At 44.4% G+C, this 27,145-nt stretch overlaps 1 protein-coding gene across 1 annotated transcript in view; it reads left to right on the forward strand.

Annotated features, from left to right (window-relative positions):
- The first annotated feature begins 362 nt into the window (after positions 1-362).
- ATP1B3 (ATPase Na+/K+ transporting subunit beta 3) overlaps positions 363-27,145 on the forward strand; it is a 45,715-nt gene continuing 18,932 nt past the window's right edge. The window contains exons 1-3 of the mRNA XM_006263321.4: positions 363-567; positions 21,027-21,155; positions 26,413-26,520. Coding sequence (XP_006263383.1) covers positions 459-567; positions 21,027-21,155; positions 26,413-26,520 — 346 coding nt within the window. The 5' untranslated portion in view covers positions 363-458. The remainder of the gene's footprint in view (positions 568-21,026; positions 21,156-26,412; positions 26,521-27,145) is intronic.

Genomic DNA, 27,145 nt, shown 5'->3' on the forward strand with positions numbered 1-27,145 from the left:
GCCATTTGAGCTAGGGACCTGCCTCGAGGAGGAGGAAGGAGCGACACTGAGGCAGACGCAGCAAGCGCCCCCGCCCCATGCCAGCCGCGAGTCTCGGCGCAGATTCGGGGGGACGAGCCCGGCTGCGGGGTGGCACAGGCAAAGCCGGGCGGGCTGAGGTATCTGGCTCCCAGCCCCGGCTGCCCGCGGCTCTGCGGCGTAGGCAGAGCGCCAATGCCCCGTGCACCCGCCCCCCGCGCGCGCGCAGCCAATGCGGCTGGACCGCAGCGCGCACCGACTGCCAGCGGCCTGCCTGCCGGAGCCAGCGCGGGCCCGGATTGGCTGGGGGCGCGTGACGTCACGCGGCCGCGAGGTTTCTAGGCGCCTGGCGCCGACAACCGGCCCTTTCTCTCCTCCCCGGCGCCGGAGGGACCGCGCCTCACCGCTTCGGCCTCAGCCTCCACTCCGCGTCTGCCGCCATGTCCAAGGAGGAGAAGAAGCCGTTCCGCCAGAGCATGGCCGAGTGGCGGCAGTTCATCTACAACCCGCGCAGCGGCGAGCTCCTGGGGCGCACTGCCAAGAGCTGGGGTAGGCGCGGGGGGCCGGGGAGCCCCGCCCCGCCCCGCCCCGCCCTGCCCTGCCGCGCCGCGTGGCCGTTACCCGCCGCGTTCCATTCCGAACGTGGCCTGAGCCTGACAGGTCTGGGGGGCGGGGCCGCAACCGCCGCGCGCCCCCTTCCTTCCTTCCTTCCTCCCTCCCGGGGTCCGCACCGCGGGGGTGGGGGGCGGTGCGGGGAGCTCGGCTGCCGCAGTGGGGCCCGCCGGGCTCCTCCCTCCTTCCCCCGCTCCGTCGCTGCGGGAGCCCGAGGCGGGGGGAGGCCGCGTGGCGCGCTCCTTACTGTTGCAGCCTCCGGGGCCCTCCTGGGGGGTGCTCGGCAGCTCATGCGGCCCCTGCAGCCTCGCCCGGGCCAGGAAAAAACCGCTGCTTTTGTTTTCCCGTCGCCTCCCTTCCCCTTCCGCGAGCTGGCGAGGGAAGCGGAGGGCGTCTCTGCTGGGAGGCAAAATATTTGGCTCTTGGGCCAGTGTTTGTTCTGGAGAGAGCGGGGACGCGAGGGGTGAAGCGTCCCGCAGGCCGAGCGGCTGTTGGCTCCGGAGGGTGCCCGGCCTCTTCCTCCTGCTTTGGTGAAGCCGGGAGATTCAGGAATGGTGCTGCTAAAACCAACAGACATCACGGCATGGGGTAGAGAGAGTTGCCCAACGCAGCCGGGCCCAGATAAACTCAATGAATACTGATGTCCTGAAATGGTTAGGAGGAGCCGACATCAGAACATGCATGGGGGGTGCCCTGCCTTTGTGGTGCCAAGGTCTCCTTGGTGTCTGTCAAGAGCTGGGCTCTGGTGTGAGCTGCCGTGTATTCACATGGAAATGAGACCCTGCTGCTTGAATAGAGAAGGAAAGGAAATTTCCACTCTGCTGCTGTCAGTCTAGTGTGTCTCTTCTGTTAAGGCAGTTCATCAGCAGGTTTCCTTCAAGTGCGTGGGTTGACTGAATGAGTGTGTGGTGAAATCATCTTGTGAGGCAGGGCTGGAGGGGGGTGCTGGGCACGCTTCAGGTCTTTGAAGGGCAAAAGAACCAACCATCTCTATCTTTATAGCTAGACTGACCTTTTAATACCACTAGCCTGGCTTATTTTTGTGCTAGTGGTCACATCTGGATTTTGTTTTTCATGACATAAATGACATGCCTAGCAGTTGAGTAACTATTTTGTAAACAGATCTTACAGTAAAAGATTAAGTCTCATTTCAAGTATGAATTCAGTAAATATGTTGGGTAAAATACTCCCTGGACCTTTATATAATGTTGTTTACTCTAATTAGTTCTGTAATAGGAATTCAGATAATAGGTGTATGGTAAGCGGATTAGCAGTTCCTTGGCATTGACATAATGGTAGATTGTTTGGGGTCAGAGCGGGGCAGAATCTGTGCCTTTTCTGAACTCCTTCATAACAGGGACATATGCAGCAGGGCAATAATTCTTCTTGTTCCTTTTGTGTTGCTTAGGTAGTGCAGGAGAGCATAGTGTAGCAGAGACACTGTCTCTGATTGTGGTCACCAGGGTTTAAATAGCAAAGTTTCTGATTTAAAACAAAAAATAAAAAAATCCAAAGTTCTCATTAATTTCCAAATTCCGTGTTCTTCTGTGATTAAAATGAAACACCACTAAGTAAGTATCAGTTGAGCACAATGTTTTATTGATATATTTACAATTGTAAAGCAATTTGGAATCTTACCAGTGCCTAAATCACTATCATAAATTATAAAAATATATATGCTTTGGCATTTGATTTTTGGTTTATTTTAATTGTGGAAAATCAGAGCTCCCCTGCCTCTCTTGCTCACCAGGATGTAGGTCCAGCTGCACAGAGGAGCCTCTAGCTGCCAAGGCTACTGGGACAGCGCCAAGGTCCGCAGCCCCCTGCTTGTCCCAGCAGCACCCAAGCGAGGCTGGCTGGAGCAGAACCCCCACTTTGGAGCAGAATGACTGGAGTGGAGCCTGTGGGGGCAGGAGGATGTGGGCTGTCCTGTGGGCTGTGTGGCCTAGTGGGTGGGACCCAGTGTGGGAGGGCAGAGCTGGGCAGGGCTATTGGCACCACTACCAGAAGCCCCCTCCACTGTGGGAACTTGCTGCAGCTGCTTTCTGCGCTGCCTGGCTGCCATGTGAATGTGTGCACATGCATGTGCGTGTGATACCCCCTGCTTGATTGCCATCCTTCTGCTTTTTCTAACCCCAAGCAGCCCCTTGCAGGTTGGAACTCTGCCAGCCTCCAAGGGGCACCCATGATTTCCCACGGTTTTCTCCTTTAAAGGAGAAAGCCTGTGGTTTTTCTGCTTGCTTTTTTTTTATAAAGGAGAAAGAAAGTCTGGTTTTCTGCAGCAAACAGAAAACCTCAATCCCTGCCAATTACTCATCTCATTGAAATTATGCGTGATCAAAAAGGCTGGACTTTATATTTGCTCTTAAACTGCAGATTTTTTCCTTCACTTTGTACATGCAACTCTTTCTCCTCTGTCTTTGAAAGGCTAGGTTCTTTGGAGGGGAATCCTGTGGAAAAGGATTTCCTTAGCCTTAGGCTAGTTGCTGCAAAGTGTGTGTTCTTTGGGTGTTTAAGTTTGTTCTGAAAGTACACTATTAGTGCAAGTCTTGGTCCTTTTAATGCAATGGAAGGTGTAAACGGGAAGGCTTCTGTCTTGAAATCAGTTCTGGTGTTTCACTGGGAACTGATCTGTCAAGTGATGTACACTGGTTCTGTCACTTGGTGGCAGATCTTCAGAAGTTCAACTGCTGCAGTTTTGGTCCAGTTGGATGTGTTAAAGCTGAAGTACTAATTCTACAAAAGCTAACTTGGTGAATGTAATGGAAAGTATTAATGGACATAAATATTCATTAGCATTACTTTTGAAAAATGGGGGAAATTTTTTTTATACAAAAAAACTAGGTAAATTAAAAGATATTTATAATAGCCTTAAAATGTTTTGACAGTATTGAAGGATTATTTCAAGTGGCAGAAATGGGTATAAAATAAGTTAGTCTGGGTACATTTAAAGAGAAGACTTACCAACTTTATTTTAGCTCTATGGGTTTTACAGAATCTAAAATAAGTTGTCTTGCTGGCTGCACCCAAAGAATGGGTAGAATGTTGATGTCTTTACTATCTAGCATTTTTACCACTTTTTTGATGCTTTCAGCTTTCAAACGCCACAGGGATATAATACTTTACTTGAGATGTTCAGCTGTCTAAAACTACTATAAGACAGGTGTACTTGCTGGACTGACTCCAAGTAGCTCTGTTACTCAAGTATCAGACATTGTATAGCACATACTTTTCTTGAAAACATTCAGTTTATCTTCTGTGCATATCCTTGCTATAGTATCTTCAATTATAGTAATGGATTATCCATTAATATAGCATGTTAGGAAGTACTACAGTTAGATCATGATTGTTATCAGTTCATGGTACTGATTGCTTTTACTAATTTGCTTCTGTCCCCACTGAAGTGTTTTCCTTCATGCCATCTTGTTGTTTTGTTTTGAAATGTATTGAGCTATATCCCTTACTAATCAAATAGTGAAAAGTAATGTTACAGGGATTCAGCATCTTTAAAAAAGGGAAGAGGGAGACCCGGGCAACTATAGGCCTGTTAGTCTTACTTCAATCCTGGTGAAGCTCTTTGAGAAGATTACCAAGGAGCACATCTGTGATGGGCCAGCATCAGGGATGATGCTTAAGGGCAACCAGCGTGGGTTCATTAGGGGCAGTTCCTGTCAGACTAACCTGATTGCCTTCTGCAGTCAGGTCACAAAATCATTGGATGCAGGTGTCACGGTAGATGTAGTCTTTCTGGACTTCAGGAAGGCCTTTGACACTGTCTCCCATCCCGTTCTCATTAAAAAGCTAGGCGACTGTGGCATTGATGCCTACACAGTCAGATGGATTGCAAATTGGTTGAGGGGTAGTACTCAGAGCGGTGGTGGACGGGTCATATTCAACCTGGAGGGAAGTGGGCAGTGGAGTCCCCCAGGGCTTGGTCCTTGGGCCTGCACTGTTCAATTTCCTTTTTAGCGACTTGGATGACTAGGTGAAAAACCAAGATGAACATGAGCCAACAATGCGAGGATACAGTCAGTAGGGCTAACTGTACCTTGTCGTGCATCCACAGATGCATCACAAGCAGGGCCAAGGAGGTGATACTCCCCCTCTATGCAACACTGGTCAGACCACAGCTGGAGTACTGCATCCAGTTCTGGGCGCCGCACTTTAGGAGGGATGTGGACAGTGTTGAGAGGGTCCAAAGGAGGGTCACTCGCATGATCTGGGGACAGCAGGGCAGACCCTATGAGGAGAGGCTACGGGACCTTAACCTGTTCTGCCTTCAGCAAGAGAAGGCTGAGGGGGGACCTGGTGGCCATCTATCAACTTACTGGTGGGGACCAGCGGGGATTGGGAGAGACCTTGTTCCCCCAAGCACCTCCCGGAATAACAAGGAATAACGGCCATAAGTTGTTAGAGAGTAGGTTTAAACTAAACATTAGAAGGTATTGCTTCGCAGTCAGGGCGGCTAGGATCTGGAACCAACTTTCAAGGGAAGTGGTGCTGGCTCCTACCTTGGGGGTCTTTAAAAGGAGGCTTGACGTTTACCTAGCTGGGGTCATTTGAGCCCAGTTTTCTCTCCTGCCCAGGGCAGGGGGCCGGACTAGAAGATCTACAAGGTCCCTTCCAACCCTACATCTATGAATCATATACCCCATATTACATTTAAAATACTGTATTCATTGCAATATGTGTTTCATAAAGATGATGTTACTTCAATAAGTACTGAACATGCAAGCATCACATGATACCAGGTGCACCACAGAGCCTGCTGATGAATCAGTGATTCAATACCTGGCATCATTTAAATACTTCAAAGGGTTATTTTTATGGAGCTGCTACCATCCGTCAGCAAATGCCTTGAGGTAGGGGCCTTGTTTGTTTTATGGTACTGAGCGTACAGTCAGTTCCTAGCAATTAGGGCTTGTCTAAACATGGAACTTAATCAGAAGCTGACAGTCTCTTGGCATCCTAAAGCTTAGTTGGCTTTAAATTAACACCCTCCCTTACTTAAGTTATCATTATATTATATTTAGGGACCTACTTAAATCATGGTTTCATGATTTTAATAGAAACTGCAAAAAATGGCATTTTCTGTGATCACTGTGAAATATGGTGTTTTCTGCAATTTTGCGCAGAATTGCCTTTTTTTAAAAAAAGCTTACTGGAATACAAAGAAAGTGCAGCAGTCCCTGCAGCTGTAGTGCATGTGGTTTGCGAGAGAGCTACTGAGAGGCTGAGCTAGAGATGAAAACTCAGTAAAGGCTCCAATCAGGGAAGTGAATGGATTTTTGGCACCATCTTTTAAGAAGCTAGCTGTAGTGTTGCAGCACTGCAAGTCTGAAAATGAGCGATTGGCTTCTTGGCCAATCAGCAGCAAGCGGCAGAGTTGCCAGTCCTCTTGGACAATGGGGGTGGGGGGTGTCACTCTGAAAAGACTGAGAAATTGGTGCCGCACACTGTGAGTGGCCCACAAAAATTCCTTTGTCTTGCCATGGTTTAGGTAGGTCCCTAATTATATTAAAAGTAGCATCTAGTAAGTGGTCATCACTGCATCTTTGTGCATTTACAGGTAGGCTTCCCATTAAAGAACACTTTCCTGTCTTGGTCTATCCTTGTCTGGATCTGATCTTGAATTAGTGTTGTTAAAGTAGCACTAGTAAGTCTTAAGTATTTTAAAGCATGGGGAAGCAGGGGTGGGGCAAAAGTTCTTCAAGGCTCACATAGCATGCTTAAAGCACAAGTTTCTTTAGCCAGCAGCACATGCGGGAATGATGTAACTAGCATCACATTCCTTACTTTTGAATTCTCAGCCTGAATGACCAAGTATCCATTTGTTATCTGGGCTGATTGTTGTCAGCCGGTGGTACCAGTGCAGAGCAGAACTTGAATTTGTGCCTCTGAATGAATCCTGGTATACTATACATTTAAAATTATCTGAATAATATGGGTTGATTTTGTAATCACTTTGCAATAAAGGCTTTCCTGCAGGTCCTGCTTCCTTGCAAACATAGGAAGTGCTTTACTTGCATTTTTGGACTTGTAAATTTCCTCTTGGGGAAAAAAAAAATGAGTTGGCACTGAAGTTTAAACACTTTCTGTTAGAATTCTTATCTTGTGCTGCAATCTAGAACAGCATACTACTAGACTTACAGAGTTATGGTGTACGCTTTAGGCACTTTATTACTTTCCCTTTAGGGTTTATTTTTTTAACATGTTTTCTTTGGCAGCCAACCAGTCACAATGAGTTCCCCAAAGCTTTTTAGAACAGTGACTTGCAGGGATTGTTTGTGTATTTTGCATCAAGGAATTATTGGCTAAAATGCATACCATGTTGTAAGCCATCCAGGTCCTGGTATGAATCTGTCCCCTTTCTCCTTCCATATTTTCCCCCATGGAGGTACATTTGTCACTGAGTTGTGGAGGCATATTCAGTTTACTTGCACTAGATCAGTGCTCACCAACCAGTGGATCTTGATCCATTGGTGATCTTGATTCACTGGTTGACTCCAAGAGGCTCCAAGATCTATCTGAGGCTGGGGTTGGGGGCTGAGTGCCTGCATGCATGCATGCGTGTCCCCCAGCAGATCAGTCTGTGGGGGTGGGGGCTAGATCTTGGCCCCTGTGGTGAGGGACAGTGCCGCAAAGGCAGGAGCAGGGGTAATTTGAGTGGGGTCCCAGATGGGTGGGACTTACCTGCTGGGGAGGTGTGCCCCCAAATAATTTTTTCTCCCTCTGCCTTGATCTGCCCCTCCCCTTCCCTCCCCACAGACTTACCTGCTAGGCAGGGGGGGGAGTGGGGGTGGTGGTGGCACACAGTAGATCTTGGGTTGCTTTTAAATGCCAAAGGTAATCTACTTAAAAAGGTTGGAAACCACTGCACTAGACCCTTATGACTGTCTCAGGCTGAGAAGGACATAGATCTCAGGTTTTTTGTAATCGGTAGTCTTTATATGGACACCACCAGCAGCTCTGTTTTTGAATTGAAAGGACTGTGACTGTTGTGTGTATGTGGAACTTAAAGCTTTCTGGTGTGTTTGGCTTCCTCATAACATGTACTGGATCAGGCCCTTCAAAAAACTTAACTGAAGGGATGCCTTATTTATGAATCCAGAATGTCCTTAGGTCTCCAGTAGCACTGAAATTCTCAGCTCAGTTAGCAAGCCCAGAGGCAGTCATTTTAGTTGAGCTTGCTGCCATAACTTTTCAGTGCCAAAGTTTTTGCCAGTAAAGTAACTTGGGTGTCTTAGCAGTTAGCAGGGTTTTTGTGGATTACACTCTTGGACTTCAGCAGAATTTAGGTGCTTAAGTTAGTTTGGGGGTGCATCCAGATGAGTGTGCACTTGTGGTGTGTGGTGTGGTAGACCCATCTGCAGCACCGCAAATGCAGGCATTCCCTATGCTACTGATGCCAAGCTCTCCCGATGTTAAAATAAAATACCCCCCCCCCCAACAAAACAAAAAAACCCAACCAATACTAGAAAAAAGCAGGGCACTGCATGTGGCAGCAATGTACACAGCCCGAAATTGGAGCCTGGCTAGTGGGAGCCACACTCCAGCTGTTGGCCAGGTTCCCCGTTGCCAAATTGCCACTGTCGAACCCCTGGGAGACCTCCAGGACCCTAGGTTAGGCTGCTGGGGCCAGCCCAGGTGCTGGTTCCAGCTTCTCCTAGCCCACCCGGGGCAACTATTTGTGTGCCAGAGTGCATGTGCATGGGCATTCCCCAGGCACAAGTAGCAGCAGCACTTATTGTGCGCCCTAGGTGTTTAAGTGCTTTTTTTTGGCTCTAGTTTAAATGAAAAACTTCCATTTGAAAATGGAGAAGGAATTTATGTGGGCAGAATATGGTTGCCAAATGTATTCCAGAGCACTGCAGCATCTTGTTTACTTACATGCATACATGAATTACGCGCGCGCAATGAACGTTGTCAGTGTTGTCTTGCCTAACCATACAAGTATTGTCTAAAAGGAAAGAGTGTCATCTGTTTACTCATTTTATACTACTGCAATATCCTGAGCTCTTCTTGCAGGTCCTATATTCAGGAGATAGGGTATTACAAGGTACATTTCTACTACAATAGAAAATCTATAACTTGTAATTTGTGAAGTGTCCACTGTTCTTTGTGTACAGGCCATTCTAAAACTTCTTGAAGTCAAATTATGCTGAAATGGGCAAAGTTCAGAGGACTGTAGCAAAGAATGTCAAGCTGTGGGCACTTCTCTTAACTTTTAATCACTTTTAAATTGCAAGTAGAGGTATGTATTGTGATTTTAAAAAAAATGAAAGGAATTAAAATGTTAAAAGGAAACATTTTTAATTCTTAGTCTTGCTAATAAATAATCTAGCTATTCAAATGGTACATGCCATGTACACCACAAACAAGTCTTAAACCTCAGGGTTTTGGACTGCATGTTCACTCGGTGCATAATTTGATCTGGTCCTTTGTCATTTTGTGCTGCTAGATGTACAGAATTTAAGTTTGTAGCTTGGTTATGCAAATTCATCTGTTAGTTCTGATGTCCCCTTTCTGAGAAATTTGTGTCAAAATGCCAATTCATTAATTCCTTTATCATTGAAAAATGTGAGAACTTCTGGTGGATTCACTGGTGACTGGGTGGGTTGGTTACACTGGCTCTGTGGGCCTGATCTGGCCTGTGGGCCTTGTTTGTCACCCCTGTTCTATATGGTAGGCTTAAGGTGACTTATAGAACAGTGGTGCTCAAGCTTTTGTCCCTGTGGGCCAGGTGAGTGGCATGGGGTTGACGCCACGTGCCTGGATCTGGCATCACATTACCTCAATGCCATGACCCCTATCTAAGGTACAGGACCACACTCTCTGGCCTGTTGAGCTCCCTGCAGACCTGGAAACTTGGCAGCAGGGGAGCAGTAATTAACGCTATCTTGTTCCACCACTACAACATTTTCAGACTCCTGGGGTTCCCCCTTGGCTAAATGACACTTCTCCACAGGCTGGATGTGGCCTGTGGGCCAGTGGTTGAGCAGCCTAATATTCTAACATTATAAAAGCCTAAGTCTCTCTCTGTCTCTCTCTAATGCTTTATTTACACTCTGATTGGCTGATGGAAACAGGCAATCAGACTGCTCCAAGCGTGAGGGAGCACCACCATGATTCTGAAGCCACATCAAGGACCAGACAGAGGGTGGGGGAGCCAAGGCCAGCAGCACTGGCCTTGGTATCCCCAACCCTGCTCCCTGCGAGAGGCAGAAGAGTGGCAGCATGGGGCATTAGGTGGTGGCACTCCATCTTAGCCTTCCCCCTGTCCCACGTCATTCTTGATGGGCCATTGGCTAGTAGAGTAATAAATACTTCTTTGAAGTGTTCAGTCAGGTGGTAGTATTCGTTTTGTTTGCAGGAAGAATGCTTGGTGTTGACTTGGGCTAGATGGAGATATAAACTAGCTCTGCATGCATTAGCTTCGGAACTGGAAGTAGCATAGTCCCCTTGGAAAATCCTGAAATTTGTGAAGCCACGGTCTTCTTCATATTTCCTTTTCCTGTGTTTACTTTTATAGTAGGAAACAGTCATGCATACTGATTTAAATACTGCATAAATGCTCATTTGAAATGGGTAAATTTTCCATGTACAGAGTCTTATTTATCAAATGGTTCAAATTGCTTAGGTGATTTTGACAAACTAATGAATTCAGATTTATTAAAGCTTGTATTGTCTGCAGCTGATCCCTATGTCCAGTCATTTATGATTTGAGTAAGCTTCAGTCATATCGCTGATAGCCAAGATTAGAATTTGTGAAGTGAGTTGTAATTGGATATGGATATACTAGATAAGTTTTATGCTTGTAGACAAAAATCAAAGCGAAGTAGGGCTGGAGGGGACCTCCAGAGGTCATCTTCTAGTCCAACCCCTGCCTGGGGTAGGATCATCCCTATTTAAACCATTCTGTGCAGTTCATAATCTACATTCTCTGTAAGATTATCATCAACCTTGGCAACACAGACCTAATGCTCTAGTCTGTTGCAGGTAAAGCAGTGTATCCACAGTAGCCAATGTCCTGCTCCTCTGACTTGTTGTCAATATATGCGCAAGGGATCCTGGGTAGAGGGCCATGTCCTCCACTCCCTCCCCTGTTTTAGAGGAAGGCAAAAGCTTGCACAGTCCATACCAGTCTGACCATGGGGTAAAATTCCTTCCCAGCCTGAAATATGGTAATCAGCCTGACCTTGAGTGGAGGGGCAAGACCCTCCAGCCTGGAACCTATGGCTTTGGTCCTAGCAGGAGCATTGGCATACCCCAGTCAGTTCCCAGCCTTGGCTGTAGCCAACACCCAATGCCTCTGAGGAAGGCATAAAAACACCTTGAAACGTAGCAGAAAAGGAGGGTGCAAACCGCAGACCCACATCACACTTAAGGCTTGGCAATGCTACACTCGCTATCACCACAACCAAAAGAAACCTGGGAGTCATGACTGACCACAAGATGAATGTGAGCCACTAATGTGATACTGCAGCTGGGAAAGTGAACAAGCCTCTGATTTGAATCTAGTGATGCATCTCAAGCAAGACCTAGGATGTCATCCTCCTGTTGTACTCAGCCTTGGTGAGGCAGCAGCTGGAGGACTGCATCCAGTTCTGGGCTCTACAGTTCAGGAGGGACATGGAGAAGCTTGAAAGAGTCCAGAGGAGAGCCACGCATATGATCAGTGGGCAAGAGAACAGGCCTTATGAAGAGAAGCTAAGAGCCATGGGACTCTTCAGCCTGGAGAAGTGAAGACTAGGGGTGACCTGGTGGCTGCTTATAAGTACATAACGGGTATGCATGAGGATCTGGGGGAACACCTGTTCACCAGAGCACCCCAAGGGATGACAAGGTGCAACGATCACAAACTCCTGCAAGACCGTTTTAGGCTGGACATAAGGAAAAGCTTCCTTGCTGTCTGAGCCCCCAAGACCTGGAATAGACTCCCCCCAGAGGTGGTGCAAGTACCTACTTTGGATACGTAAGAAACAGTTGGGTGCTTATTTTGCTGGGATCCTAGCTGACTTCCTGCCCCTTAGGCAAGGTGCTGGACTTGATCTTACGAGGTTCCTTCCAGCCCTAATGTCTCTGAAATCTATGAAACTTCCTTATATTTGTTTTTTATTATTCCCTGCGAGGTATAGCACCTTGCATTTGTCCTCATTAAACTTCAGCTGCAGCCTAACTTCTTGATCTGTTGAGAACCTTCTGAGTTGAGTTTGTATCCTTAATGTGTTTGTGATCCTTCCCAGTTTCATTTCTGGAAACTTGCTCAAGAAACTATCTGTGTCAGTAAGCAAATCATTAATACACGTGTTGAACAGTCCTGGGCCCAGGACAGACCCCTGTAGGACTCCACTCAAAATTTCTTGCCATTGACATGCACCCATTAATAATTACCCCTTGCTTGTGGCTGCTGAGTTGGTTATCTATCTGTGTTAGTTTTATCTAGCCCAAACATCTCTAATTTGTTTATGATAAGGTCCTATAGGACCTTTTTAAAAACCTTGCTGAAGTCCAGATAACACTAGATCCACAGCATTCCCTTCATCCACCAAAGTAATTTTTGTCAAAGAAGGAGTTCAAGTTTCTTTTACATTATTTGTTTTTCGTAAATCAATATTGGCTGCTTGCAGTCAGTTTTTTCTCTAGGTGTTTGCAAATGACCTTCCTTAAGATGCATTCCAGTAACTTCTCAAGAATCAAGGTGTGGCCAACTAGTCTGTAATTCCCTGGATCTTACATGCCTCTTTTAAAGAGGGGCACTGTGTTGGCTTTTTTCCTAGTCCTCTGGTACCTGGCCCATCTCCCACAACTTCATGAAGATTATTGTCAAGGGCTCTGAGAGCTCTGCCAGTTCCTTCAGTACCCTGGGATGAAGTTTCTGTCCCTGCTGACTTGAATTCATTCAGACCCAGCAAAGTTCTCTGACCATCTCTTTTTGTTACCTCCTCCCACAGCTTGCCCCCTTCCTTATCCAGATAATCCTTATTATTGTCTGGCTGCAGCTTAATTTTAATGTCTTTACACTTAATCTTTCTTCCTGCCTTGCATATTTAAGTGAGAAGAAATTTTTATATTATAGTTGTAAAACTTGTCTCCTGCCCTGGGTTGGATCTGGACCATGAGACTGGTCCAGACTTAGCTGGTGCCACGGGGTGGCTCTGGCAGTGGCAGCAGATTTAGCTCCAGCTCCTGACTGGGGTATAAAGTAGTTCTGGTGGTGGTGGCCGCTCCTGCTCTGTGCTGCATGCCCCATGCTGCAGCTGGAGCTGCTGCCACTGATGTGTTTTGTGGTGGGGTGCCAGTTCTGCCTCTGGTGTAGACGATGATGATGGCTAAAGCTCTGGATCCTGCGTAGGGCATGTGCCAGCAGGGCCAGTGGTCAGGGAGCTGTGGTTGCTGCTGCAGCAGGTCACTCCGTCCCGTCCCGTCCCGTCCCGTCCCGTCCCGTCCCTTCCACTCACCCCTGTGCTGGGCCACATTCCCCCAATTTCTGGTGGACCCTCTCGTAACTGGGTGGGTTGGTTATGCTGGCTCTGGGAGCCGGATCTGGCCTGTGGGCCTTACATTTGTTACCCATGTCCTACATGGTAGGCTTAAGGTGACATATAGAACACTGGTGCTCAAGCTTTTGGCCCTGTGGGCCAGATGAGTGGCATGAATCTGGCATCACTTTACTTCAGCCCCATGGGCCTGATCTAGGGTACAGGGCCACACTTCCTGGCCCTTTGAGCTCCCTGCAGACCTGGAAACTTGGCAGCAGTAATTAATGCTATCCTGTTCCCCCACTACAAAACTTTCAGACCCCTGGGGTACCCTCTGGGCTGAATGACACTGCTGTACAGGCTGGGTCTGGCCTGTGGACCAGTGGTTGAGCACCCAAATATAGAATAATGCTTCTGTGAGGTGTTCATTCAGGTGGTAGTGTTCATTTTGTACGCAGGAAGAATGCTTGGTGCTGACTTGGGCCAGATGGAGATATAAACAAGCTCTGTATGCATTAGCTTTGGAACTGGAAGCAGCATAGTCATGTCACCTATATGCTGTATCTAGGCTAATAGCATGGGTATACTGCTTCCAGATTCAGAGTCATGTGTGCAGGCACTCCTTGGAAAATGCCAACTCTTAAGCTTTCACTCTTACTATGGAAAAAATATTGGAACTGTTTTACTGTTGCAAAGAACTTGGACCACAACAGATCAGAATGTTTTTGGTGCTACTGATTCCTATTTGAAATCTCTACGTTTATCTTAAATCCTATATAAGCATTTGTACACCTAACAGCACTAATATTTTTGTGGCATCCTTAAGGATCTTGCAGCATCTCAGGGTTTTGTGGCACCCTGGCTGAGAATCACTGATACCAGTGAACCCTTATTGTCCTGCAAAAGCAAGTGATTGGCAGACAAAAAACTAGAACTCTTGCTTCCAAAATGATACCTTTTATTAGACCAACTGGAAAATGGCAAGAAAATTGTCCCGTTATGTACTTTTGTCAAGAATTGACAAAAAAATGTCAAGAAGTGATTGGCAGACACATTTGTGTCTTTAAAATGTGTTATAAAAAGCTTATTACTATGGTACAGAAAATCTTAATGCTAGATAAAAAGGAGTATTGTTTTGGGAATTTTAATCACTTCCAGGAATGCCACAAAGGTGGTGGGGCTCTTTGTTTGTTTGGGGGGGGGTTATTTTTTATTTAATTTTATTTTTTTGGACATAGGAAAGGTACTGTTGTGGCTGGACAAAGTTGTAAGCTGTTTTTTTGTTTGTTTGGGTTTTTTTTTATAAGCCATAGGTAGTCTGTATATTTTTAGAGGTTTATGGAAATTTCATTTTCTGTATAATTGTCACTGGGCTTTCCATATCACTCTATCTATTGTATTAAACATTTTTATCTGCCATCCAAAGTCTTGTAGATAAGATGCTGATTTTTTTAAGGTGGACATGGACTAATTTGTGAGCAAAGTTGTTGCATTAGATTACTTGAGGTTTCCATTTTGCAAACTGAAGGCAAAGAGCTTGTAGAGGTTGTACTCTCCATCTCTCAAAGGGAGTTCTAGTATAGAACAATATTCAGCCTTTGTTAACAGGACTGAATATTACTTTTGCAGGAAGGAGATACTTGTTACATATGAGCTGAGTTTGAAATTAGCATTTTTAAACTTCTGGGGTTTTGTATCTGGCCATGATGTTCTCCTTTGCATTTCAAACTTTAGGACCATGTAACATACTTAGTACATTGAAGAGAATAAACGTGTGACAGATGGGTTCAGTCCGATTCCAGAGTGATTTATGATGTGTGCGTGATCTAATTTTGGAGTTGTAAATTTGTAAAATAGTTTCTGTAAATTTAAAAAGAAAGTGTAATGTAGTACAGGACAACATTTTAGCCACTTCCTTGCGATTCTAAAACATTTCTGTGAATTAAAATCTTCTGCTTAAGAGTCTTGCATACAAGCCTATTTAAAAAAAAAAAACAAACTCTGGCTGCTACATTTGCAACAAGTCAGTATTCTTTGTGCTGTGCATATCATTTACATTGTTCTTGTGCTGCTTTTAATGTGATGAACCAAATTAACACAAGTCCATGGAATGTCAGACTCATACTAAAATAAACTTACATTTTTGTCAGATCGTCTGTATACCCTTTGAAAATATCTTTATGTGCATCATCAGTGTTGGTTTATTCTAGAGTGTGGTTCAAGTATTAATACATAATAGATCCAAATCCTTTAAATTAAATAGTGCTAGTTACTTTTTAGTTATGCTGTCATGTCAGTTAAGTAAATAAGATCTTAATCTCTTTCATTTTGTCTTTTGTTGGTGGGATTATAAAGTGTAGTGGTAAAACTGCTTTAGTGTGGGTGTAGGCTTAGGCCCCTGCCTCCCCTGGCTGCTGCCACCGAATCGACACAGCCTTCATTGTAGTGAAGCTGGGTTGTTCTGGTGCACAGCTTATTAGAGATTGCTAACCACTGTTGCAGGATATCTTGGAAATCAGAATTGCTTAACTTTTTCACAGTTTGTACAGATTATGCAGTAGTTTCCAGCTGTGCCCATGCCACTGCCACTCCCTCCCCCACCAGCTGCGACACGGGCACAACTTCTAGCTGTTCCCACACTACAGCTGGGAGGAGGCAGAAATACATATGCAGTTTGCAGCTCCCCAGCCCCGGCACAACCTCCGCTGGGCTGGAAGCTTAGTGAGCAGATAGCCAAGGCACTGGGTGGCAGCAGCACAGGTTCAGGCAACACCCTCCAGCTCTGCAGAATGGATCCAGTGGCTCAACAAGCTATGTGTTGTCAAATCCTCCTCTACAGCATTTGTTTTACCACTACTATATTCAGACATTCTCTCAAGATCATGCAGTATGCTTTACTCCTGTCTGAAATTACAGAGGCAACTAGAGCAGTTGTTCCCATGCAGAAGGGGTAATAGGAAATCACTTAATCTATCTTTAGCTTCCTTTTTAATTAAAGAGATTGGTACTTTATGACTAGTTGGCTCTTTGTAACCACAGTTTGGGATATTTTTACTTTTACTAATGAACATTTCATTTAAATGATTAGAGACACAGTGAGTATTGCTGCTCTTTTCTTATGTTTCAAGGTTTGCGGCTTTGCATTTTCTCTCCTTTCCGCCCCCACCCCTCAGTTCCTTGGACAGAAGAGGTTTGTGTGTTGGAACATAAATAAAATGCAAACTGGATTGAGACTGAAACTTACCATTTTATAAGTTAACTTCAGTTGTAACAGGTGGAGCTCTAAAGTAAATTTTTAGGATTATAAAACTTTCACAATGAAGTGGAAATGCAGTAAAAGCAGTCTGTGATACAGGAAAGGAGAGCGCAGAAGAGACAGGCATTCAAAGCAGAGGAAGAAGCAATGAGCGAACTGTTGGAGACAAGTGGAAGAGAAATAGAAGAGAGTTTCTACTTTCTTTCCATACATAATGGGAGGAGAATTCCAAATCTAATAGCTACTATCTAAGATGAATAGGAGTGTCCAAAGGCTGAACCCAGGTGCAGAGCTGATGCATATTCTCCCTCCATCTCTTGCACTGTCCCCTCTATCATAGTGCTTTTTTTACATCTGCCAAAAGACTTCTCATCTGAATTGGCCATGTGCTAGTAATTTCCTTATGACTGTTTAGGTCCTGTACCTAAATATTACAACATACAAAATTGCGTACTTTGACGGCTATTTTTAGTACACTCTGGTAAATTCATAATAGCTGTTCCTTCTTAATTCTGAGTTCAGAGTTTAGATTGGGCATCTAGCTTCAACGTAAGTGTCAAATTTAACACTTTTTATGCTCAAAAATACTCATATCTACAGGAACATTTTTACAGTCATGGGATGATCTGAATTCCTCGAAAAGCTTACTGTTCAAGCTAAGCTTTTTTACTGTGGCTTACTAACATGGATAATTACATCCTTTACCCTCAAATTGATTTGTGATACAGAACTTCTAAAGTGAAAACCTTCTGCCTGACTACACACCCAAGGTTTGCGTTAACAGCACTACTGCAGGGGCTGTCATTTTAGATTATCATTTATATATGCAGTTATTTGCAGTGCACATTATTTTCCCTGGCAAGCTTGCAAAATAGCAGGTCATTGGGCATGAAATATGCATTCAGATTCATGACTGTCAATTTTACAACTCAGTTTTTTTAAAATCTTGCACGTAGTTACTTTCTTTCGAGATATACATGTTAAAGCGTCTCTATGTTGGTTTAGTTTTTTCAGAATGCTAAATCACTTGGTTACAAACAGACCACTCGTCAAAAGTTAATTGTTTATAGGTAATTTCAGTACGAGTGAGAGAACAGTCCAGAGTTTGAAAATATTTTTTTAAATAAAATTGGGGTTTGTGTGAATCCTGCAAGAATAAGAAGGAAAACATGAAATGAAAATATACTTTTAGTAAATGGCTTGAATAATGGGCATGTATTAGCTTTTGTTTTGCCTTGATATGCCATAGTATAACAGATTTCATTGCTAAATACCATTTATTTTGAGGGAGACACTAAACAGAATAGAAAGGGAAGCAACTTGGTAATGAAGCTGTCTCTTCTTTCCCTCTATCCCCCTGCCTCCACCCACCTCCCTTTAAGCCCAGTTACTACTCCTACTCAAATTGGCTTCCTCAGTTGGAAAACCTCCTGCAGTTCACTTGCAGAAACATATACTGTTACAAGCAGGAAGAAGCCAGGCAAATCAGGCTTGGTGGGAAAGAGATTTCCACTCATTGTAGTATTCATGCATACATTTGTACACTTTCAGTACACAAGACTGACCAAATTTCTGTCATTTAGGCTGCATGAGTTAATTGATCAGGCTAGAGGTTCTGGTGGAGCTTAGGGTTTACTTTGAATTGCAGATATGTTTGAAAGCTACAGACTATCTGTCTCTCTAGAATATTATCTTGTGTTTTGTTAATGTGAGTTTATTCAGACTAATTTTTCTCTAATCATAATAAAGACTCATCTGTAGTGTTCAAAACCCTTTACCTCCTTAACCTTACACTTCTCATTTTAATTAGGACCAGGTCACATGTCCATAGCAGTTTATGGAGGAGGGGAAGTCTGTTGCACATGTTTAAATGATCTGGAAGAGTTTGTTTTTTTTTCCTGGGTTGCTTTCTGAGTAGAAAAGCTTACCCAGAGGTGCCTGAACAGACACTTGAATGCTGAGGCCCTGAAGAGCAGAGGACTTGCAGTGCTGACGCTGTACAGCCAGGGTGTTGCTGTGTACTAGTAGTGCACTGATACGTTGGTCCATATTGTATCGGCACTGATAAAAGGAAAATTTATATTACTGGCAATTAGCTTCTTTTGGCTGATGTGGCCGATTTAATGTTGCCGATAAATGCCACATGTATGCATGCAGGTGTAGCATGCATGCAGCCAGCCCAGCAGCTTCTTGAGGCCTCTGTGGTGAGGGAGGGAGTGGGGCTGGGCCAGGGGCAGGGACAGGAACAGGCACTGGCACTGCCCAGCTGGGGCAGGATGTAGGGCAGAGCTGTGAGTGTCTTGTCTGGGAGGCACAGTGTTTAGAGGGTGGCTTCTGCTGCATACACCCCTGGGGAAGGCATGGGGGGCATGTGTCCCCCTGGATCTGTGCGTAGGGTGAGGGGCAGGCAGCCCTGGCCTAACCCCCACCCGCCAGGAAGAGCCCAGTGCCGGCCCCAGCCTGCAGCAGCAGCCTGCCCTCGCCGTGCGCACAGATCTGGGGGCATGTGTTCCCCATGCCTCCCTGGGGGTGTGCGCAGTAGCAGGAGGTGCCTCCCCTCCATCTGCCCCCCTGGCGAGCTGCTCACAGGTCCATTCCATGCCCCACCCCAGCTGGGCAGCACCTGCCCCTGGCCCAATTTCTCTCTCACCTTGGGACTTGATCTGCCACCCGCCCCGACTCCCCTTCCCTCCTCTCCGTTCCCCCCCCCCCAATGACTTACCAGCTGGGTGCTGCTCTCCCAGCTGCCAGGCTGCATATCAGCAATCAGATCAGTATCGGCTGATATGGCTTGTTAATAATTGGCCATCAGTATCGGTCCAGAAAATCTTTATTGCTGCACCTTTACTGTGCGCACATCCTGGGGTGCTCTGCAGGCTCCATTAGTTTGCCTGGAGACAGATGGCAGCAGTGTACAGGGCAGACCTGATTGGCTGATCCACACTGCCCAGAGCTAGTCCATCACTATGCTGCAGTATGGGAATTGTGATGGGGGCATATTCTGCTCCATGCTCAGTTAAAGCAGTAGAGTCCAGCAAGCAAAAGTCTCCTGGGGGAGGGAGTGGAAGCAAAACACTCTATGATTCTAGCTTGCTGGACTCCCCAGCCGCATCTAGACGTGCAGGCATGTGCGGTTTGTGGCACCACAAACTGCACACCTAGAATATGTTAAAATGTGCCACACACTGCAGATTTGCAGCACGGGGGTAATTTCTCGTCCCGGTAGTAAAAAAAAAAAAAAAAAAGTGAGAGAAAAAGGAGCATGTGCTAGCAGATACAGAGGCTTGGTCTTCCCAGGAGACACTCTGGCTACCAGCCAGAGCATCTCCATTGCTTTAGTTGTCCCCCAGGCTCCTCAAGGATGTGGGGAGCCAGGAGGAATGGGAAAAGGGCAGTTTGCCACACACCAAAACATGTGCAGGGGTGTGTGCTGCAGCAGAAAGTAGCAGGACAAATTCATGCTGGTACTTTTTTTACCGCTGCAAACACATGCACCTGCATGTGGGGTTGCATCCTACTGCTCCAGCTGAGTAGGGAGCAAAACATGCCCATCACAGTGAAAACTTAAGTTACAAGCCAACTGACACTATGGCTACTTGTGCTTGCCACAGGGGTTTAATTCAGTTTAGTTCTCCCTAAATTGAAATGGCGGTGCTTGGAGGGATGGCTTCAGGGTGGGCTACAGCCACCCAAAAATTTGCTGTAGCCCCCCTCCCAGCATCGCCACCAACTCTAAGCGCAGCCCTGGCTCAGCCCCCCTGCTGGGAAGAGGCTGGCGTAGCCCCTGGCCCTGAGCCCACAGCAAGCAGCCCACCCTTGCCCCACACACAAATCTGAGGGGGCACATGCCTCCCCCAGGGGTGTGTGCAGTGGACAGCCACCCCCCCCCCCCATGTTGCTGGGATGAGCCGGTTCCAGTGGGGTCACATCCACTGCCCTGGCTGGGCAACATTTACCCCTGCCCAGCTCCCTTCCCTCATTGTGGGGGGCCTTGATCTGACCCGCCTCCCCCCCCCCCCACACACACCTCTTCCCTGCCACAGGCTTACTGGCCGAACGCTACTCTCCAAGTTGCCTGGCTTCATTCCTGACTCTGTGCATGCTGCAACTGTGCGCATGCATGCAGCACTTATTGGTGACATTATCAGCTATGCCAGCCAAAAAAAGCTGATTGCTCATAATGTTAATTTTCCTTTTGTCAGTGTCGATCTGATATGTGCCTGATTTTATATCAGTGTACCTATAACTACTTCATACATGACTAGGCTGGTAGTGATTCTAGATGCACCTAGTATACTAGCTCTGTTGCACTAATGTACACACTATACTTGGCAAGTACAGCTGACTTCCAGAAAGAACTGCTGTAGTACATCAAAAAATATTGTTTGCAAAAACTGCATCGTATTGTTCAGCATTTTGTGTCGTGTGGGATGATGATGATTATACTAAGAGACTTCCTTAAGTTCAGTTTGTTTCTTTACTGATTCATGAGCAAAGAACTAACTCTGTGCGTGTGTGTAAGAAGAATGCGTGGAATTTGATTCTAATGCAGATTATAGTCCTTGGCTTCTCGTCCTAATTGTCAAAAATAAAATTAGAATCTAGTTTAAATTTAATAGAGACATTTTGTTGATTTTGAATTCTTTTAACTTTTACAGGTTTAATCTTGTTGTTTTACTTGGTATTTTATGGCTTCCTGGCAGCACTCTTTACATTCACAATGTGGGTTATGCTTCAGACGCTGAGCAGTGATATTCCCAAATATCGTGATCGGATTTCCAGTCCAGGTAACTATGTTTTTAGCTCTGTGTTTGGATTTTAAATTAGGATTAGATGAATGAAGTTTTCTGATCGATGTTAAGGATTGAGTACATGCTCCAGTTAAATTGCTTAAGCTTTAAAGAAGGACTCTGACAGTGAATGTGCTGTTCTCTTATTGTAGACTTGCAGTATAAGCTCATTCAGTAGCCTTTGGCACCATTTACTAACCTTTGGCCTGTTAAGTGTCTTTGCTCAAGGTCAGTTCACCTCTATCTGTAAATGGTGATAATGATGCTCACTGCCTACATAAAGCACTCTGAAATCTACAGTTGAAAAAGTGCTGTAGAAGAGCTTATTGGGTAGAAATTATCTCTGTATCTAATGATACTGTAAAATGGGATGCTATACACAACAGGGTGCAGCTTGTGAAAAACCAAGTGCCCTTGAGTACTTCAAAAGAACCAGCTTTTTAAATTAATAGTGGGAATAACAGTTTATTGTTGGAAAAATAAAACTCTTATGGATAACGTGTTGAGTTTGACATCTGTCTCAGAGTTTTGCTTTTGAGAACAGAGCAGAGAATGTTTGGGTATGTTGTTTGGCTATTCAGCCTGAATTTTTAGTCTTTCATTTCTAATGCTGTAGAGGTTCAAATAAATTAATTTAGAAAAATAGTATGCAAACTGTTATAGAGTGATACAGAGTTATATACATAAGAATAACTTCAATCTAAGGGAATTTGACTAAAGTGGAATATGTCATGAAATTACCTTGCTGTGTTCTAAGTAGCAGCCCGATTTGCCCATGAAGGTGGCTATAAACTATATATTCTCTCTGTGCCAAAGAAGCTTAATGTGACTTGCAGGCACAATTTCTGAAGAATGTATATGTGATTTAAAATCTTGAACCACCTTACCACAAACATTGCAAGCAGTCGGATGGGTTTATGTATGAGGGGGTGGGGATGGGGGTGGTCCTTTAGAAAATTGCATCCTGAGCTGGGTTTAGTTCTTGTTTGATTAATATGAAACTTTTGAAAATCATGAGCTCACTCTTATCAGAAGTGCTTAGCAGTGTCCAAGCTCAATGCAGGCTAGCTGCAGTTGTATGTGATTTTATAATTGCATTTGATCTAGAATGTAGAGCTAGTCTGTGAGTAATGTTGAGGTCTGAGGGCCAAGACACAAGATAGATGGGCGTTTTGAGTTCTAAACAGCTGTTTGGTTAGATATGGGGTCCACCTTTAGTATCACTCTTTTAGTAAGGGGGTAAAGAGTTCTTTGGAACATGCTATAGTTTTAAGATGGAAAAATGACATGTTTTAGATGGTTTTTAAAAATACAGGAGTGGGCAATTATTTGGGCTCAAGGGCCACTTAGGGTATTTTGGTGAGCTGTTGCAGGCTGGGTCAGCACCCACCTCTCCATTCCCCTCCCCCTGCAACAGCTCACCTAAATGGCCCCTAAGTGGCTCTGCTCCATGCTTGGCCAGGCAGCTGGGATGGGGCCATGGGTGGGCAGGGCCTAGGCTGGGAGCATAGGGCCCTGACAGCATGAGGCCAGGGCAGAGCCGTGATCTGTGCCCTGCACACTGCTGTACAGGGAACCAGCGCCTGTCACAAGGATGTGCAGGGACTAGTTTGTGACTTGGCCCTGGGCCCCAGCCTCCAGCCCCATGCTGTTCCCACCCCATGATCTCGGCCCTGTCCTGCTGTCCTGTTCCTGGACACTACTCTCAGCCTGCCCACAGCCCCATCCCATCCGCCCGACCGAGTATGCCCTACCCACATGGGTCCCGCCCCCAGTGGCAGGTGCAGGGCAGACAGGTCTAGGTGCCCAGGCAACAGGGCGTGGTCTGGCAGTAGCAGCTGCCAGAAGGAGCTGCTGCTCCCACTGGGGCAGACAGAAAGCGAGTCCAGTAGCTGCGCTGCCCTAGCTCTGCCGCATGTGCCTGGGGGCACAGGACCAGGTGCATGTGCCACAGCCTGGGCTGTCCCCAAGCCTAGACCTAGATCCAGACAGCTGGATGAAGCCCACGGACTGTATTTTGCACATCCCTGATCTAAATCCACCCCACCTAGTGCAAGTTGTCTTTTTGGAACGACTTTCTCTTCCTGCCTTTGCTTTTTTACCATAGATTCTGTTCCATATTCTGATGGAATACTGTGGTGATAGTGATAATCCCAACATTTTGTGAATTTTTTTTTTTTCCTTTGGGACAGGCATAAAGGAAGGTAAATTTTTAAAATGGGTCCCATTGCATCCCTCTTACTTTTTTGCTATTTAGGACACTTTGTCTGTCCCTGTGCCTATTTTCTTTGAACAATGAACCTTGCCTTTTAAGGTTGTACCCAAAGTTTTACCAGGTATGTTAATTTTAATTTGTTTCACATTTCTAACTTATAGCAATAAAAGTTTCTTACAGCAATTCATTTTTTATGAATAATTGAAGATATAAATGAAACTGTCACTTTTTCCAATCCCAGTACAGCACATCATGTTCCTGGCTGAAAATGTTAATTTTATAAAATTCCATGCGCTAAACTTGGATGATGTAGGTCAAGGGTTTTATTTTCCATGTTACGAAAATCAAACTGACTTCTAATTATCATTTAATTTATATTGTGCATTGGGATGTAGCAATATCTGTCAAATAAAAATGAATGTGACATCTAGTCGGTTCATGACAACTGTAAAAATCTGGCTTATCTACTATTTGGAAGTAATAACAGATCATGAAGTTTGGCTTGTTACAAGTTAGGTAAGCTCCCTGTTGAATATTCTCCCCAAACTGCTGTCATGGAGCCAAATTTGCCATCACACAGGTTTTTTGGCTAGTTATGTCTGGAAGGAAGCTTGCTGTCCTGTTCTCTGAGGCTATAGCTAAACTGCCTTTCAGCCTAAACCTTACTACATTGCATTAAGACATTTACATTAGCTTGCCTTAGCCTGCCACGCCACCCCCCCCCCCCCCCCAACTCTCCTAAATTTCAGGTCTTGAGACAAATTCTTGTTTTAAATCAGCCCCTCCCTCCTAGCTTATGTTTGGTTCTCATCCAGGCACTCTTAGCCATATGTAATTTTGTCTTAGGCCCTGACATTTATATAATTTTTTTTTTTTCATAGATTCATAGTTACTAGGGTCGGAAGGGACCTCAACAGATCATCAAGTCCGACCCCCTGCCTAGGCAGGAAAGGTTGCTGGGGTCAGATGAACCTAGCCAGTTGCCTATCCAGCCTTCTCTTAAAGGCCCCCAGTGAATAAATAAAATAAAATTAGACAAATATAAACATAATTTTATATGACTACTCCTTGCAGCTTGGGCATCTTTGTATTTATGTATAGTATATAGGTATAACTAGATATAAACATGAAGATGCCTGATCTGTGAGGAGTAGTCACTACAGGTATAAATGTGGATGGATAAGTGGTAGTTGTGGGTTGGAGAACTTGACAGCCACCCTCGTGTCGTACACTTTATAGCAGTCAAGACGCACTCGGGAGTTTTTATGCAAGTCCTTGGGATGCAGCTTCTCTATCTAGCACTCCTTCTGACATGTGACTGTCCTTTTTGGGTCTTGTTAACTTTATAACATCTCTTGGCATCCTGATTCATTGTGGAGGTTAAAGGGTAACGATGAAGCAGAAGGCAGTTTATCAAACAACAAATCCCATTCTGACTGTAGACCTGTATTTGGTCCTGCTGGCATTCAGATAGAAAATAAATTGGGTACTGGGCTCAGAGGTTTCATAGATGCTAGGGTCGGAAGGGACCTCAACAGATCATGGTGTCTGACCCCCTGCCTAGGCAGGAAAGAGTGCTGGGGTCACAAGCTGTGCGTTTGTGAATGCCTTGAGAAAATTACTGAATCAGTGCATTTAAAAAAGGGCAGTATGAAATCCAAAGGAGATTTTTTTGTCAGAAAACTTGTCTAAGTAAGTACTTTCCCTATTTTTAACAAATTACACTGTACCAATTTCTGTGCCTTCCTAAGGTTCCTCCAGGCAATTAAGTGGTTCTTTGGTAGGTTTCTCTCTCTAGTTGCACTTTCTATGTGATTTCTGAAAAATCTTTTAATTATTTAATAACTTTGTAGTATACATATATATTTTATATTTACAGATGAGGGGAGGATTTTTTTCTTTCTGTTCCTCTTTGCTTTTTATATTGTATAAAGAGGCCTACAAAAAAATTGGGACAAGTTCCCTCTACCCCCCAAATACCAGGAATGTCTAGTGTAGTGTTTCTTCATTTTACCAATAACTTTTTGGGTGTTTCAGATGTGTGGCCTTTCTCAGCTTTAACTAAAGATGGGGTGAGTGGATAATGAATTCTTAACAATTTTTTATTCCTTCTCAAAACAATAACTTTAAACAGTGTGATTAAAAAGTACACTCTTCTCAACAAATCAAATGTTTTAGTTCTACTAAAGGAATAGCCCTGCAGATAATCTGCACTTCTTCTGGTGTGTGGTAAGAGGGCAGAAAGGAACACTTAGCTTTTTCAGGTTGGGCTGGAGAACCTTTTAAGGCACCTCCATGCATGATAGAGAGACACGAAAAATTGTTGTTGAGATGAAAATTTGTATGGGGAGAAAAAAAAAAAAAAAGCTTTTTCCATTACAGCATGCTTTAAATGTTTGCAGCTTTGAACCACTTCTTTTAAAACTGGCATATTGCAAACATAGAAAGGAAGTAACTGGAAAATAAAATTGTCTCATTACTTTGAAACAAATTTATAATGGAATTAAGAGTATACAAGAATGGCCAGATTTGTTGCCACATTGCTGCAAAGAAACTGAAGGCACGAATGGTGTATCGTGGGCTGTTTTGTTGAACTTGTTTTTATTATGTAAAACTGAAAATGTGATTTACACTAAGAATACATGGTAAACTTGTGTTTGAAATGGGAAGTGCAATGTTGAACTGGAATCAATAAACTTATTGAATGGAAGCTTCAAGTAATTAAGTTGCTAATTTTGCTGTTCAATCATTTGGGTTTTGATGGCATGTTTTAACCGAATATTTTAGTGTTATGTTTCTTCTGGGGTTTTTGATATTTTGTACAAATTATAGATAGATAGCATTTAAAACTCAATTTGCTATATCTGTCTATTGTTTTGCCTTCAATATATGCCTATGTAATTAAAATAATTAAGGACATGTAATCAAGGATTATCCCAGTATATATCCTACTCATAATTTGAGAAGTACTTTTCTAAAAAGTGAAGGTCAGGGGAAAAGTTGTTCAGTTCCTTACTTGCACTTTTTTTCTCTCTCAAGGACTTATGATTTCACCAAAGCCAGTCACTGCATTGGAATTTGCTTTTAACAAGTCTGACTCTCGGTCGTATGAGACGTACACTGCTTCACTTAGAAATTTTCTTGCATGTAAGTGCAAATGTTTTATTGTTATTTAATGTTTTAATTAAAACATTTGTAACTACAGTAAAGCTGCTCAAAATATTCTTCTTTTAGAGCATACTTACTGTAAAACCTATTTTCCTTTTGTCTGCTACAAAGTTAGATAAGTTTTGTTTTGAAGTTAGTTCTTGGACTGTTACTAGGTGCTTCTAATAGATTTTGGTGGTATTTATCAATAAAGTCCAAGTGCTTTACAAAGGAAATAAGTATCATTATTCCCTTCTACAGATGAGAAAGCTAAGTAACAAAGAGGGGTGACTTGTCCAAGTATCCCAGTAGCAAGCTAGTAATAGAATCCAAATGCTTTGGATTCTGGTGGCCTACTTTGTGCACTGATCACATGTCACTTGTGATTTTGAAAATAAGGCTTCAAAATATCTGAATTTCATATCACCTTTTTCAGTTTCAATATAAGAAAAATCTATGGTTGCACAAGCAAGGGAGAAATTGCCTGATATAGCAACAAAAATTCAAAAGTGAGTTTAAGCTGGTTTAAAAAAAAATAGGTGTGTACAAACACTGCATAAGTAGTACACATTATTTCAGTGTCACAGTGGTACATGATATAGGCATATAAATCTTGACAAAAAAT

The sequence above is a fragment of the Alligator mississippiensis genome, chromosome 7 (genome assembly GCF_030867095.1).
Source record: "Alligator mississippiensis isolate rAllMis1 chromosome 7, rAllMis1, whole genome shotgun sequence".
NCBI classification, from domain to species: Eukaryota; Metazoa; Chordata; order Crocodylia; family Alligatoridae; genus Alligator; species Alligator mississippiensis.